Source organism: Paroedura picta, chromosome 6 (genome assembly GCF_049243985.1).
Source record: "Paroedura picta isolate Pp20150507F chromosome 6, Ppicta_v3.0, whole genome shotgun sequence".
Lineage (NCBI taxonomy): Eukaryota > Metazoa > Chordata > Lepidosauria > Squamata > Gekkonidae > Paroedura > Paroedura picta.
Genome location: NC_135374.1, coordinates 4,264,352 through 4,277,004, shown reverse-complemented (window position 1 = coordinate 4,277,004; position 12,653 = coordinate 4,264,352). Strand labels below are relative to the sequence as shown.

Sequence of the window (12,653 nt, the reverse complement as noted above, 5' to 3'; positions counted from 1 at the left end):
ATCAGCCTCAAGCATCCAAGATAAGCCTCTGTGCAGTTTACATTTTTGTGTAGGATTTGGGCAGATTCTGCAGAAAAACCCAACAGGAAAGAAAGAACGTTCTCCTACAATTGGTAGTTTTCAAGAGTGACCACACGAGGGCAGGAGCTCCCTACCTAATCCACCAAACATTTTGTGGGGTGTGGAGTGCAGGGACAGAATAGCATCACTAGATGATCATTTGCTCCCCATTGCTGGATTTCTCCACAGCAGGACCATCTCACCAGGGCCAGTTCAACCTGTTCTGTGCCCTACAAGAAGAAACCGCTTTATTGGAGTCCAGGAGCTCCTTGGAGACCTTCATCAGATACAAGCAGGATTGGAGATCCCCGAGTCCTTATATCCCAGCCTGATAAGGATCCAGTGTCCCTATTCACCCCCCCCCCCCATGTTGTAATCCCTCCTTGCAGCTTCGGTCAATGAACGGCCTGGAAGATTAAAACGTTCTCCCACCGCTTTTTGAGTGCTTTGATTTCACGTTTATGCACGTCACAGCCTTTCCTCCTTCTGATGCGGCTGCCGGCTGAGTCCGAGCACAGTAGCTGTATGCGTTCAGGTGACGCCGTTCTCTTCCTTCCTGGAGCTGCATCAGCCAGGAGCAAGCCAGTCCGCTGCAGAGCATCTCCCACCTCTTTGTTGCGCTGCCACAAATGCTCATGGGCAAGGCCTGCGAAGAACATCGAGTCCTGTGCCTTCGATGTCTGGAGACGGTGTGATTTCAGCCGGCAAGTAGAACCTCAGTTCGCCCATCTACAAGAAAGCCCCCTCTTGCACAGTTCCTCCGTTATTCCCGGGACCTCTGCAGGGCATAATGCCACAGAGTCCACCCTCTGAAGCAGGCTTTCTTCTCCAGGGGAACAGATCTCTGCAGTCTGGAGGTGGCCTGCAGTTCCAGGGATCTCCAGCTGACAAAGCTGTCAGTCTTCTCTCTATCATATGCCACAAAATCGCTCACCGGAAAGCGCATTTTTTGACAGGTCTCTCTAAAGACAACCAGTAAACCATGAAGAATTTCTTGCCTTCCAATAAACCATGAAGAATTTCTGGCCCTGCTTGTGGACCTCCTGATGGCCCCTGGGTTTTGGCCTCTGAGTGTAGGACTGGATGGGCCATTGGGCTGACCCACCAGGGCTTCTCTTCTGTCCTCATGCTGTTCTTAGGAATGACCTTGAGCTTTGGAACGGTCGCGGTCTGGAGGAAGGGGAAACGAGGAGAACACTCCCCATAAATTGCCCCCATAAGCGGAAAAGCTTTCAGGCTCCTCTGAAGAAGCATTTCTGGAGCTGTTAAGAATCCCAGGAGGGCGGAAAGCAGAGAAGAGCCTTTGAGGCAAGGGGTGTGTGTGTGTGTGTGTTGCGGAATGGAAGGGATCCTCAGAAATGATAAACTGTATCCTGGCAAGGAGCAGTTCTGCATTTGTAGCCAAGGTCCGTTATTTCAGAATGACTGAATCACAGAACCATAGAGTTGGAAGGGACCATGCAGGCCATCTAGTCCAACCCCCTGCTCAACGCAGGATCAGCCCTAAGCATCCTAAAGCATCCAAGAAAAGTGTGTACCCAACCTTTGCTTGAAGACTGCCAGTGAGGGGGAGCTCACCACCTCCTTAGGCAGCCTATTCCACTGCTGAACTACTCTGAATTTTTTTTCCTGATATCTAGCCTATATCGTTGTACTTGAAGTTTAAAGCCATTACTGCGTGTCCTCTCCTCTGCAGCCAATGGGAACAGCATCCTGCCCTCCTCCAAGTGACAACCTTTCAAATACTTAAAGAGGGCTATCATGTCCCCTCTCAACCTCCTTTTCTCCAGGCTGAACATTCCCAAGTCCCTCAACCTATCTTCATAGGGCTTGGTCCCTTGGCCCCAGATCATCTTCGTCGCTCTCCTCTGTACCCTTTCAATTTTATCTACGTCCTTCTTGAAGTGAGGCCTCCAGAACTGCACACAGTACTCCAGGTGTGGTCTGACCAGTGCTGTATACAATGGGACTGTGACATCTTGTGATTTTGATGTGATGCCCCTTTTGATACAGCCCAAAATGGCATTTGCCTTTTTTACCGCTGCATCACACTCCCTGCTCATGTTTAGTTTACAATCCACAAGTACCCCAAGGTCTCGTTCACACACAGTGTTACCTAGAAGCGTATCCCCCATCCAGTAGGCATGCTTTTCATTTTTCTGACCCAGATGCAGAACTTATCTTTATTAAATTGCATCTTGTTCTCATTTGTCCATTTTTCCATTGTGTTCAGATCTCGTTGAACTCTGTCTCTATCTTCTGGAGTATTTGCCAGTCCTCCCAATTTGGTATCATCTGCAAACTTGATGAGTAGTAGCTCCACCCCTTCATCTAGATCAGTGATCCCCAACCACCGAGCCGTGGCCCAGTGCCGGGCCGCAAAGGCCTCAGCACCGGGCCGCGGCTCCCTCTCCCGCGCCCCCCGCAGTGAGAAACTTCCCAGGCCACAAGCAATGGCAAATCTAGACAGCATCCTAAAAAGCAGAGACATCACCCTGCCAACGAAAGTGTGTCTAGTCAAGGCTATGGTATTCCCAGTTGCAATGTATGGCTGTGAAAGTTGGACCATAAGGAAGACCGAGCGTCAAAGAATTGAGGCTTTTGAACTCTGGTGCTGGAGAAGACTCTTGCGAGTCCCTTGGACTGCAAGGCGAACAAACCGGTCAGTCCTAGAGGAGATCAGCCCTGACTGCTCTTTAGAAGGCCAGATCCTGAAGATGAAACTCAAATACTTTGGCCACCTCATGAGAAGGAAGGACTCCCTGGAGAAGAGCCTAATGCTGGGAGAGATCGAGGGCAAAAGAAGAAGGGGACGACAGAGAATGAGGTGCCTGGATGGAGTCCCTGAAGCAGTCGGGGCAAACTTAAATGGACTCCGGGGAATGGTAGAGGACAGGAAGGCCTGGAGGATCATTGTCCAGGGGGTCGTGATGGGTCGGACACGACTTCGCACCTAACAACAATAACAAGATGTATGATAAATAGATATAGAGATGATAAATGATAGACAGATGATAGATGATAACAGACGATAGATATATGATTGATAGATGGATGAGAGACAGAGAGAGAATGCTCCACCCCCAAATCCTCAGGGATCCCCCTACCCAGAGTTGGCAGCCCAAGGCCCCTGTGAAAGCCGCATTGCTGCTGGGTAAACAAGAGGCCCCCCTCCACCGTATTTCTCCCCAAGGAAGTTTTGCAAATGCTCCAGTGAATTATTTAAGTGGCAGGAGAGAGGTGCCGGGGAGAGAAGGGCGGAGAGCCAGCCGTTTAGTGGGCCGTTGTTCTGCTCTTTACTATTTAATGAACCTGCTGCCTTTGGCCTCTCTGGGCTTCCCTCGAGAAGCAGAGGTGCAAGGAAACGATGAAAAGAACCAGCCCGCCTCCAAATCTTTCAGATTGATTTATCGAAGAATGGGACATATCTCCGAGCCCCCTCGAGACCCCCTCTTTCCAATCGTCTGCCCTCAGTAAGCTTTGCCCTCAAACTGGAACTGGCAGACCAGCGAGGAGTCCAGAGTCGGCTTGGTGCCATGGTTTGAAGGCGTTGGACTAAGACCTGGGAGTCCCAGGTTCAAGATCCCGCTCTTCCGCTCTTCTCCCACGGAAGCTCGCTGGATGACATTGAGCCAGTCTCAGCCTCGCTCACCTTACAGGGTTGTTGTGACGATAAAAGGGGGGAGAGGAGAAGGAGGTTAGCCTCTTTGGGTCCCCGGTAGGAAGATAGGCGAGGTTTTAAGTTAAATCAAAATCTTGTGCCCATCTTGCCCTATCTGTCACATTTTCACCCCAACCTTCCTTGGGATAAAACAGCCAGCGCCATGTAGCAGCTTCTAATCTGGTAAACTGGGTTTGTTTCCCCACTCTTCCACAAGCAGCCAGATGTGTGATCTTGGGCTGATCACAGTCCTCTTAGAGCTGTTAGAGTGGTTCCCTCAGAGCAGGGGTAGTCAACCTGTGGTCCTCCAGATGTTCATGGACTACAATTCCCACGAGCCCCTGCCAGCATTTGCTGGCAGGGGCTCATGGGAATTGTAGTCCATGAACATCTGGAGGACCACAGGTTGACTACCCCTGCCTTAGAGCTCTCACAGAGAGCTGTGGTGGGGTCTGCGGTGGGGAGAGGAAGGGAAGGCAAGGGGAAGCAGCTTGGAGACTCCTTCAGGCAGTAGAAGGTGGGGAATAAAACCCAACATTTTCTCAAAGCTCTCTCAGCCCCACCTACGTCATAGGGAAAGGTGTTTGGGACCCCTTGTAGTATTGAAAAGTGGATCACAACACACACACGACACACCCCCTGCTTGAAGACGGCCACTGAGGGGGAGCTCCCCACCTCCTGAGGCAGCCCATTTCACTGCTGAACTACTTGTACTGTGAACATTTCTCCCCTGATATTAAGCAGTACTGTTCTAGCAGTAGTTTAAGGCCATTACTGGGGGGTCCTCTCTTTTGCTGCCCACAGGAACCTCTCCCTGCCCTCCTCCAAGGGACAACCTTTGAGATCCTTCAAGAGAGCCACCCTGTCCCCTTCCCGCCTCGTCTTCCCTAGGCTGACCATCCCCGGGTCCCTCAAGCTTTCCTCGAAGGGCTCAGTCCCCAGGCCACGGATCCTCCTCGTTGCTCTCCTCTGCCCCCTCTCCGTTTTGTCCACGTCCTTTTGAAGTGAGGCCTCTGGAAGTGAGGCCCCAGGTGGGGTCTGGCCAATGTGGCACACAGCAGGACTATGCCACCCCCTCCTCCCCAGCCAAAGCTCTCCTCTCACCGGAGCGCCTGCCTTTTCTGCTGCAGAGAGGCCCCAGGGCTCCGCTTCTGCAATGCAGAGTGCTTTTCTGCATTCTGCTAGGGAGCCTCAATCAGTCTGGCCCTCTCCCCCAATTCTCCTGGGTTGGATACTTAGGGAGGCAGACACTGCACAACCTGACACATCACATCTTCCATTTTCCCCCCACCCTTCAGAGCAGCAAGGGTCCCTCCTCCTCCCCAGCACTAGGCAGAAGCAGAAGGGATTTCCACAGGGCCACTGTTAGAGAGGGACTCAGTCTCATCTGGTTCATAGTGACCCACACAGAGTTTTCAAGGCAAGGTCTCTGCCTGAGACCTTGGAGAGAAGAAGAGCTGTTTCTTTGTACCCCAGTTTTTACAGCCCAAAAGGAGTCTCCAAGCAGCTGAGAATTGCCTACACTTCCTTTCCCCACAATGGACACCCTGTGAGGTAGTTGGAGTGGAGAGCTCTGAGAGAACTGTGACTGGCCCAAGGTCACCAAGCTGGCCTTACGATGGCCTTTCCTTTCCTCTCCCCACAACAGACACCCTGTGAGGGAGATGAGGGTGAGAGACCTCTAAGGGAACTGCTCTGCATGAACATCCCTAAAAGAACTGTGACTAACTCAGGTTACTAAGCTGGCTGCATCTGGAGGAGGAAAAGGAAGAAGAGCTGGTTTTTATACCCTGCTTTTCACTGCTCAAATGAGTCTCAGAGCGGCTTACAGTCGCCTTCCCTTCCTCTCCCCAGAAGAGACACCCTGTGAGGGAGGTGGGGCTGAGAGAGCCCTATTGTTACTGCTCTGTGAGAACAGCACTATCAAGACTGTGGCTGGCCCAAGGTCACCCAGCTGGCTGCATGTGGAGGAACGAGGAACCAATCCTGGCTGGCCAGATTAGAAGCCTCTGCTTTTAACCACTCCACCACGGTGGATCTCAAATTGCTACCTGTCTGAGCAGACTCTGACGGACAAAGGGCATTTCCGCACCTGTTAAATGTTGTGAAATGCTTACCTTACGTAGTCGTTATATTCCGGCCCCTCCATATGACGTCGCCCATATCCAGCATCTGGGCAGTAATCGGCTCTCTACACCCTCCATTTTAAAGCTCTAGTTGGGGAATCATAGAATCATAGAGTTGGAAGGGGCCATATAGGCCATCTAGTCCAACCCCCTGCTCAACGCAGAATAGCACAAAGTGGATTCCCCAATTTATTTAGAGTTAGCTACAGGAGAGCAACCAGCTGCCAACCAGCAGAGGGAAGGTATGGAGGCTCAAACGCACTAAAGGAGCCTGCCTTGTCCTGCCCTTGCCCCGCCTCCCTCTGCCCTGTTCCCAGCGACAGGAATTTATTTTTTAAAAGGTCTAACTTCCTGGAGCAGCGAACAGGCGGACAAGAGTGCAGGTGATGCCAGAAATAATTTTCCTCACAAAGTTGTAACACAAAGTATGCGCCTCTAAAGTTTCCCCCCTCCTCCAAAATCAGGAACAAGATTAATTTTTAAAAGTTATATGCATATAGGTGCTTAAATGGAGAACTATGGATTTAAAAAAAACTAGCGGGCATAGTGGGACCTTTAAAAAATGGAGAAAGGGATTGGCTACCTGGATTGATTGACAGGCAGAAGAGAGTTGCGTGTAAACTGCGTTGCTCTCTTCCGCCTTTTCCAGCAGCACTTGTGGAGGGGGAGAAACGCGAAAGGGCGGCAGATGGAAGAGAGACAGCAAAAGGGTGAGGAGGGGCTGGGAGGCACAATAATGTTAACTCTACGCCATTCAGCTGGCATCATGCTGTTTTTTCTGATGTGCGGAAATTCCCCCAATATTAGGCAGCCTCCTGTGAATTGTCTGCATCACCCCTCCCAAAAAGGCCAGTGATGGGCCTGGAAGGGGAGGGACCCCAGGTGTGTCCGCGCACAACTAGGCTTCCAAGCCATATTCTGCACAATCGCACCACTTCTGGGGTTTCTCAAAGCCTGAAGAATATTCCAGGGATTTCTGAATTCTAAAAAAAAATTGAGAAAGGCCTTACTCTCAGCCTGGCCTACCTCACTGGGTTGTTGTGAGGAGGAAAAGGAGGAAACGAAAGCTCCCACAAAGATTTGTGATAATGATGTGGAAACACATCATCTGTGACAATGTGACTCTTGCCAGGGGCCACCCCCGCCCCTACGGCAGCCTCCTTCATTTCAGCCTGAAGACTGGAGGAGAGGGGGGGGTGCTTGGCCTTGGGCAGAGGCCGGGACAGGGAGAGGCAGATTGGGAGCGACAGTGACTGGCAAGGTCCGTGCTACTGCCGCGGCCTGTCTTTTGAACTGGGCCCTGGCCCACAGATGCACTGAGCCATGCTCATTCCACCACGGCCCACCTTCGGGGCCTGGTCCTGAGCTACAGCCATGCCAAGGCCTGCAGTCTGCTTCCACTGCTCCTCTTTTTTGGTACCCGGGCCCAACCTACAGCCACACACTCCACCGCTGCTTCTCTTTGGCGCTTGGCTCGGCCTCCACCACCTCCCTGCCTCTTATGACACCTGACAGGGAGTTGGGGCAGGACAGATGAATGTCACGTCCATATTCATTTCCGCTACACTCCAGCCCCGAACGCGCCAGAAGATGTGTTTCCACTTCAATAAAAAAAAGATTTATCCATGTAGTGGTCAGTACGCATTAACCCGCACACAATGTTTAATTCCACTTGTTTTTTTATTATTCAACATTTTATACATAATAAATACAAAGTTTTATAGCCAATATAAAGAAAGCATCAAAGGCTCTGCTCTCCTTGTATTGACACTGTACATGTTGATACGTTCTATTGCATGCCCTGTATGAAGTTTTAAAAAGGAGGCCTTGTTTTTACAACTCTTTTTTTTTTCTTAAATAAAAATTAGCAGCTCTTACAGAAAATATTTTTTTAAAATATAACTAAAGAAGGTTTCTTTCATTTTTTTTAAAAATTTTTAAATAACACTTTCTGAATTTTTGAACGTCCGGAGGACGGCCACAACAACCGAAAAAAAGGCGGATGCGGAAGAACCGGCTGACAGAACGGAAAGTTGTAATGATTGGCAACGGTTAATTTTTCCCAGAAGTGATTCTTAAAACATTTGCGGTAAAATTGTCCTTTAAATTTTTGAAAAACAAACCAACAAAACAAAAACCCTTTAAGAATTAAGTATGATAAACACTTTGGGAGGGGGGGGGGAGGAACGACCTCCAAAGAGATCGACAGGATCAAAGGCGCGAGAAACATCCCTTTCCCCAAACTGGGGGTTTGGCGATTGCGGCCCTCGGCCCAATTTCATGTCTACCTGCTCCCCCCTCGCTCAGGCCATCCAAATTGGCACCCCTCCCCATCTTACTTCAAGAGGTCCAGCCGAGATTATTTGGGCAGCTTCAGATAAATGATCCTGTTCAGTGATTTCACAAAATGCAGCCACGTAAATTTATTTAAAAAAATGAAAACCCAAGAGAGTCCGAAGTCCATCAGGCAACTAAATGCTTAAAAGTAACGGTCGCTATGCCTTTACTCGGTTAAGGTAGAAAAATGAAAACAAGAGCACTTTCGATAGGGATTTTAGGTGGCAAGTGGGTTTAGATCAGGGGTAGTCAAACTGCGGCCCTCCAGATGTCCATGGACTACAATTCCCAGGAGCGAATGCTGGCAGGGGCTCCTGGGAATTGTAGTCCATGGACATCTGGAGGGCCGCAGTTTGACTACCCCTGGTTTAGATAGTCCAGCCAACGGGGCTGGGCGGTCACCTGGGACGGAATTTTTCTCACCTGCTGGGGGCTGCTGCTCGAAGTGTGGACCTTCTCCAAAAATGTACTTTCTTTCCCACTCCTCTTTCATCACTTTTACTCGTCTTAAAATGACAAGAAAGACCTCACTGAAACTGGCGTCATTGGAGACCCGGATTTTGATGGCCGCCCCCTTGGGCGGTCGCCCGAAAGCTAAGTCGCCTTCTGCTCCTCACCCTGAAAACCGATGGAGAACGGCCGAGGGACCAAGGGGCCCTTATGCGGAGGTAGAGGGTCACTCTTCCCCACAGTGTTGATGGGCTGCGGAAAGAGTCCTTGTTCGTCTACGACAGGGGTAGTCAAACTGCGGCCCTCCAGATGTCCATGGACTACAATTCCCAGGAGCCCTTGCCAGCATTCGCTGGCGAATGCTGGCAAGGGCTCCTGGGAATTGTAGTCCATGGACATCTGGCGGGCCGCAGTTTGACTACCCCTGGTCTACGACATGCATGAGCCCTGTTTCCTTTCTCCCACAATGCTCTCTTTCTTTCCTCTGGATAAACGAGCATCCGGATAAGTGAGCTGTGCAAGGCCTTGTGGTGTCCACCCCATCCCCGTCCGTTGATCAGCTGAGAGAATGCGAGGAAAGAACCCGAAAAGGGCATCACTGCCCACCATGTTCAATACCCCTGTGGTGGGTGTGGGAAGGGAGGACCCCCTCCCCTTCCCCATCCCTAATTTCCTAGGTCTGAGCTGCCAGGTGGGCTTCGAGGTGGAGACCCACACTATCACTATCCAATGCTAAAGCTAGACACCAAACCCCGATAGCCTAAGACATTAATGCTGCTCCACTCTAGCCAGAGGGTCTGATGCCCCAGATCTACTGCTAAGCTCAGAGAGTAAATCTACACAGCTATCACTGGGATAAGAAGCAACCCGAGTACAAAAATGGGGTGGGGATAAAACATTCTGCTTTAAAAAAAGCAAACGAGGGGCTGTTTCCAGCTCTAAGATGGAAATCCTGCTTATTCAGTGTTCTCCTAAGGGAGGAACCGGGGGGGGGGGTGTCACTACAAAAGTCAGCACTTCTGAAGTAGATAATTCTATTTATTACTAAACGCATGGCATAAATATTAATACCCAAAAAAGGAGAACGTGACATTCATGTTTTACGGTTAATTATGGAAGAGGCGCACGCCGGAGTCATTAACCCAGAGATTCTGTGATGTCCCTCTTGCTGATTTCTCTGCCCCCCCCTGTTTTTTTTGGGGGGGGGAGCAGGGTGGGAGAGGAGCCAGCCTCTCCCGAAACCGATGACTCGTGTGCCCCCCTTCTCTATTTCACACATTCTGATTAAATCGCCTAACCAGGTAAGTACTGCTATTGGAACAGGATAAAGAAAAAAATAAATTTAAAACACATTCCTATGGCAACAGTAATATACTGTACTAATAATGCACATGGGTCTATGTATGTTCTGGCCTGGCCGACACACGTTACGCTCCCCAGACGGAAGCGTGCCCCCCGCCCCAGTGAGGACGCATCTGCTTATTGCTGCAAACCTGTAGCACCAGTAAAGAGGCCCCATCCGATCCTGAAGCGGCAGGGAGAACAGGACTGTGCTGTGAACTGCAGCGGCTGTAGGGACGGGCCGTCCCACGGGAGCGTTCCCGCGCAGGAAATTCGGTCGTTCGCAGGCTGGTCGTTCGCGGCACGGAAAAGGGAGTTCTTTGTAGCCTCCGCTGAAAAACGGGAAAAGGCCATCTTTCCAGCTGCCGGGACCCTCCGTTTGTGACGGGCCCTGCTGGCTTTGTGCTAGAGGAGGAAGGATGGCAGAGAAAGCGAAATCAAACGGCAACAACAACTGCTCCCACCCCACCCCAAAAAAAGAAGTAAAAGGAAAAAGGCACAAAATATCCATGACCACGGGAAGGAGAGTCCGCCGCCACGGGGTCGATCTCGCCCGCCGTTCGGCTCTCGTAGGAAAAGTCTCTTCCCGTCATGCAAAGGTGCCCAAGAGTGAGAGTGGACCGAACGTTGCCAGCGATCGCAGCGCTGTCGGGCAGTCCGTCCTGTCGGTCACACCAGGGTGATTTCCACGTCCTCGATCTTCTCTGTCGGTCTGCGATGCTGCTGGGTCGGTGGGGGAGGAGCGGCCCGGACCTGCAAGGGCCCCAAGCAGAAATCAGCTGCGAGTCGGAGAAAGCTCTTCTTTGGCCCCCGAGAGGCCACCCAAATCTCTCCTGCTGAGTACGCAAGTCTTGTGTCTCCGGATGGATCCGATATGGGAGTGTTTAAAGCACAGGAGGACTGACCACGGAGGAGACCTCTTGTGTGTGTTTACAGGCGACCACAGAACCGGTCTCCTGTCAAGACCAAGAGAACTGGCCTCTGATGTTGCTAGTAAGGAACAAGTCTTTTAAATACCCATCTAGGTTTCAGTCCAGTGGCGCTTTGGAGACCGACAAAATATTCGGGAGAATCAATTATCTCTTTGTCAGACACAAGTATGAACGGAATTCTCTGTCTGATGAAGGGAAGGGAAGGGAAGGGAAGGGAAGGGAAGGGAAGGGAAGGGAAGGGAAGGGAAGGGAAGGGAAGGGAAGGGAAGGGAAGGGAAGGGAAGGGAAGGGAAGGGAAGGGAGGAATAGTGTCCAGGATAGAAGAAGGAAGGAAGGAAGGAAGGAAGGAAGGAAGGAAGGAAGGAAGGAAGGAAGGAAGGAAGGAAGGAAGGAAGGAAGGAAGGAAGGAAGGAAGGAAGGATCTTCTTGTATGATTGGGGTGGGTGAGCTACAAAATTGCACTTGTAGCTGCAAGGGAAAAAATCAAAGAAGTGTTGTGTGCTATTGGTCCACCTTTAAGGATGCCAAGACAGCTGCAGAAGTCTGGGGGCCAGGTGGTGGTCTGACACGTTTGGGTTAGGGCTGGGGGGTCGCAAAGGGAATTCTTTGTGGGGGTGGGGGTGGGGGATGTCCACGGTGGCCCATCACAGCCCTGTGGCTGTTTCCTGTAGGCTGGTGGTGGAGAAGGCCATCCTGTCACGGCTGACTTAAAGCCACCCTGCGGGGTTTCCGAGGCAAGGGCCGAACAGGAGGGGTTGAGAACCACTGGTCTAGCCTCTGCTTAAAACCTTCCAAGGAAGGAGAACCCACCACCTCCCGGGGAAGCCTGTTCCACTGAGGAACCGCTCTAACTGCCAGGAACTTCTTCCGGAGGTTTAGCTGAAAGTTATTTTTAATTAATTTCATCCCGCTGGTTCTGGTCTGACCCTTTGGGGCAACAGAAAACAACTCTGCTCTGCCTTCTCTAGGTCCACCCTTCAAGTATTTGGAGATGGCGATCCTATCACCTCCTCATCGTTTTCTCTCCAGGCTAAACAGCTGGAGGCCGTGGACCGCCCAAAAGACAAGCAGGTTCAAGTTCAAGTCAGGCCTGCCCTTTCCCTAGAAGCTAAAAGGACGGAACTGGGGCTGCTGTAGTTTGCTCGCATGATGAGAAAAGTCACTGGAAAAGACCGTGATGGTGGGAAAAGCGGAAGGGAGCACAAGAACAGGAAGACTCAATCGAGGAAGCCACGGCCCTGTTTGCAAAGCTCTTAATAACAGAAGGGCCAGGAAAGGCAGTGGTTGGTGCACAAAGAAGAGGAGAAGACGGACCTGCAGGGGGCAGCAAGGAGACGCTTAGAGAGGATGGTTGAGATGGCCCCTTCTCTCTCCCCTTAAGCAGGGGTAGTCAACCTGTGGTCCTCCAGATGTCCATGGACTACAATTCCCATGAGCCCCTGCCAGCGTCCATGGACATCTGGAGGACCACAGGTTGACTACCCCTGCCCTTAATCACCATTCCTCGTCTGCCTTCAGATTGATACTCTCAGGGTAATTTCCCCCATCTTCTTGGAATTTTTAAAATTTATTTATTATATATATTTGTATACTGCCCTCCCCGAAGGCTCAGGGCGGTTCACATAAAACAGAACCGAAACAATACAAATTACGTAGAGAGGTACTTGGATTTGACTGCAAAGGGTGAAGGAACTTTTCAATGCCCCATTCCCTCTCCCTCTCTCAGCTAGAGATATGGGTACGACG

The 12,653-nt window shown here is 51.0% G+C and overlaps 1 protein-coding gene across 2 annotated transcripts in view; it reads right to left on the bottom strand.

Annotated features, from left to right (window-relative positions):
• Positions 1-7,508: 7,508 nt before the first annotated feature.
• Positions 7,509-12,653, bottom strand: part of FCHSD2 (FCH and double SH3 domains 2) — a 163,642-nt gene continuing 158,497 nt past the window's right edge. For both annotated transcript variants that reach the window (XM_077341224.1, XM_077341225.1), the window contains one exon: positions 7,509-10,728. In XM_077341224.1, the coding sequence (XP_077197339.1) occupies positions 10,645-10,728 (84 nt within the window). In that variant the 3' untranslated portion in view covers positions 7,509-10,644. The remainder of the gene's footprint in view (positions 10,729-12,653) is intronic.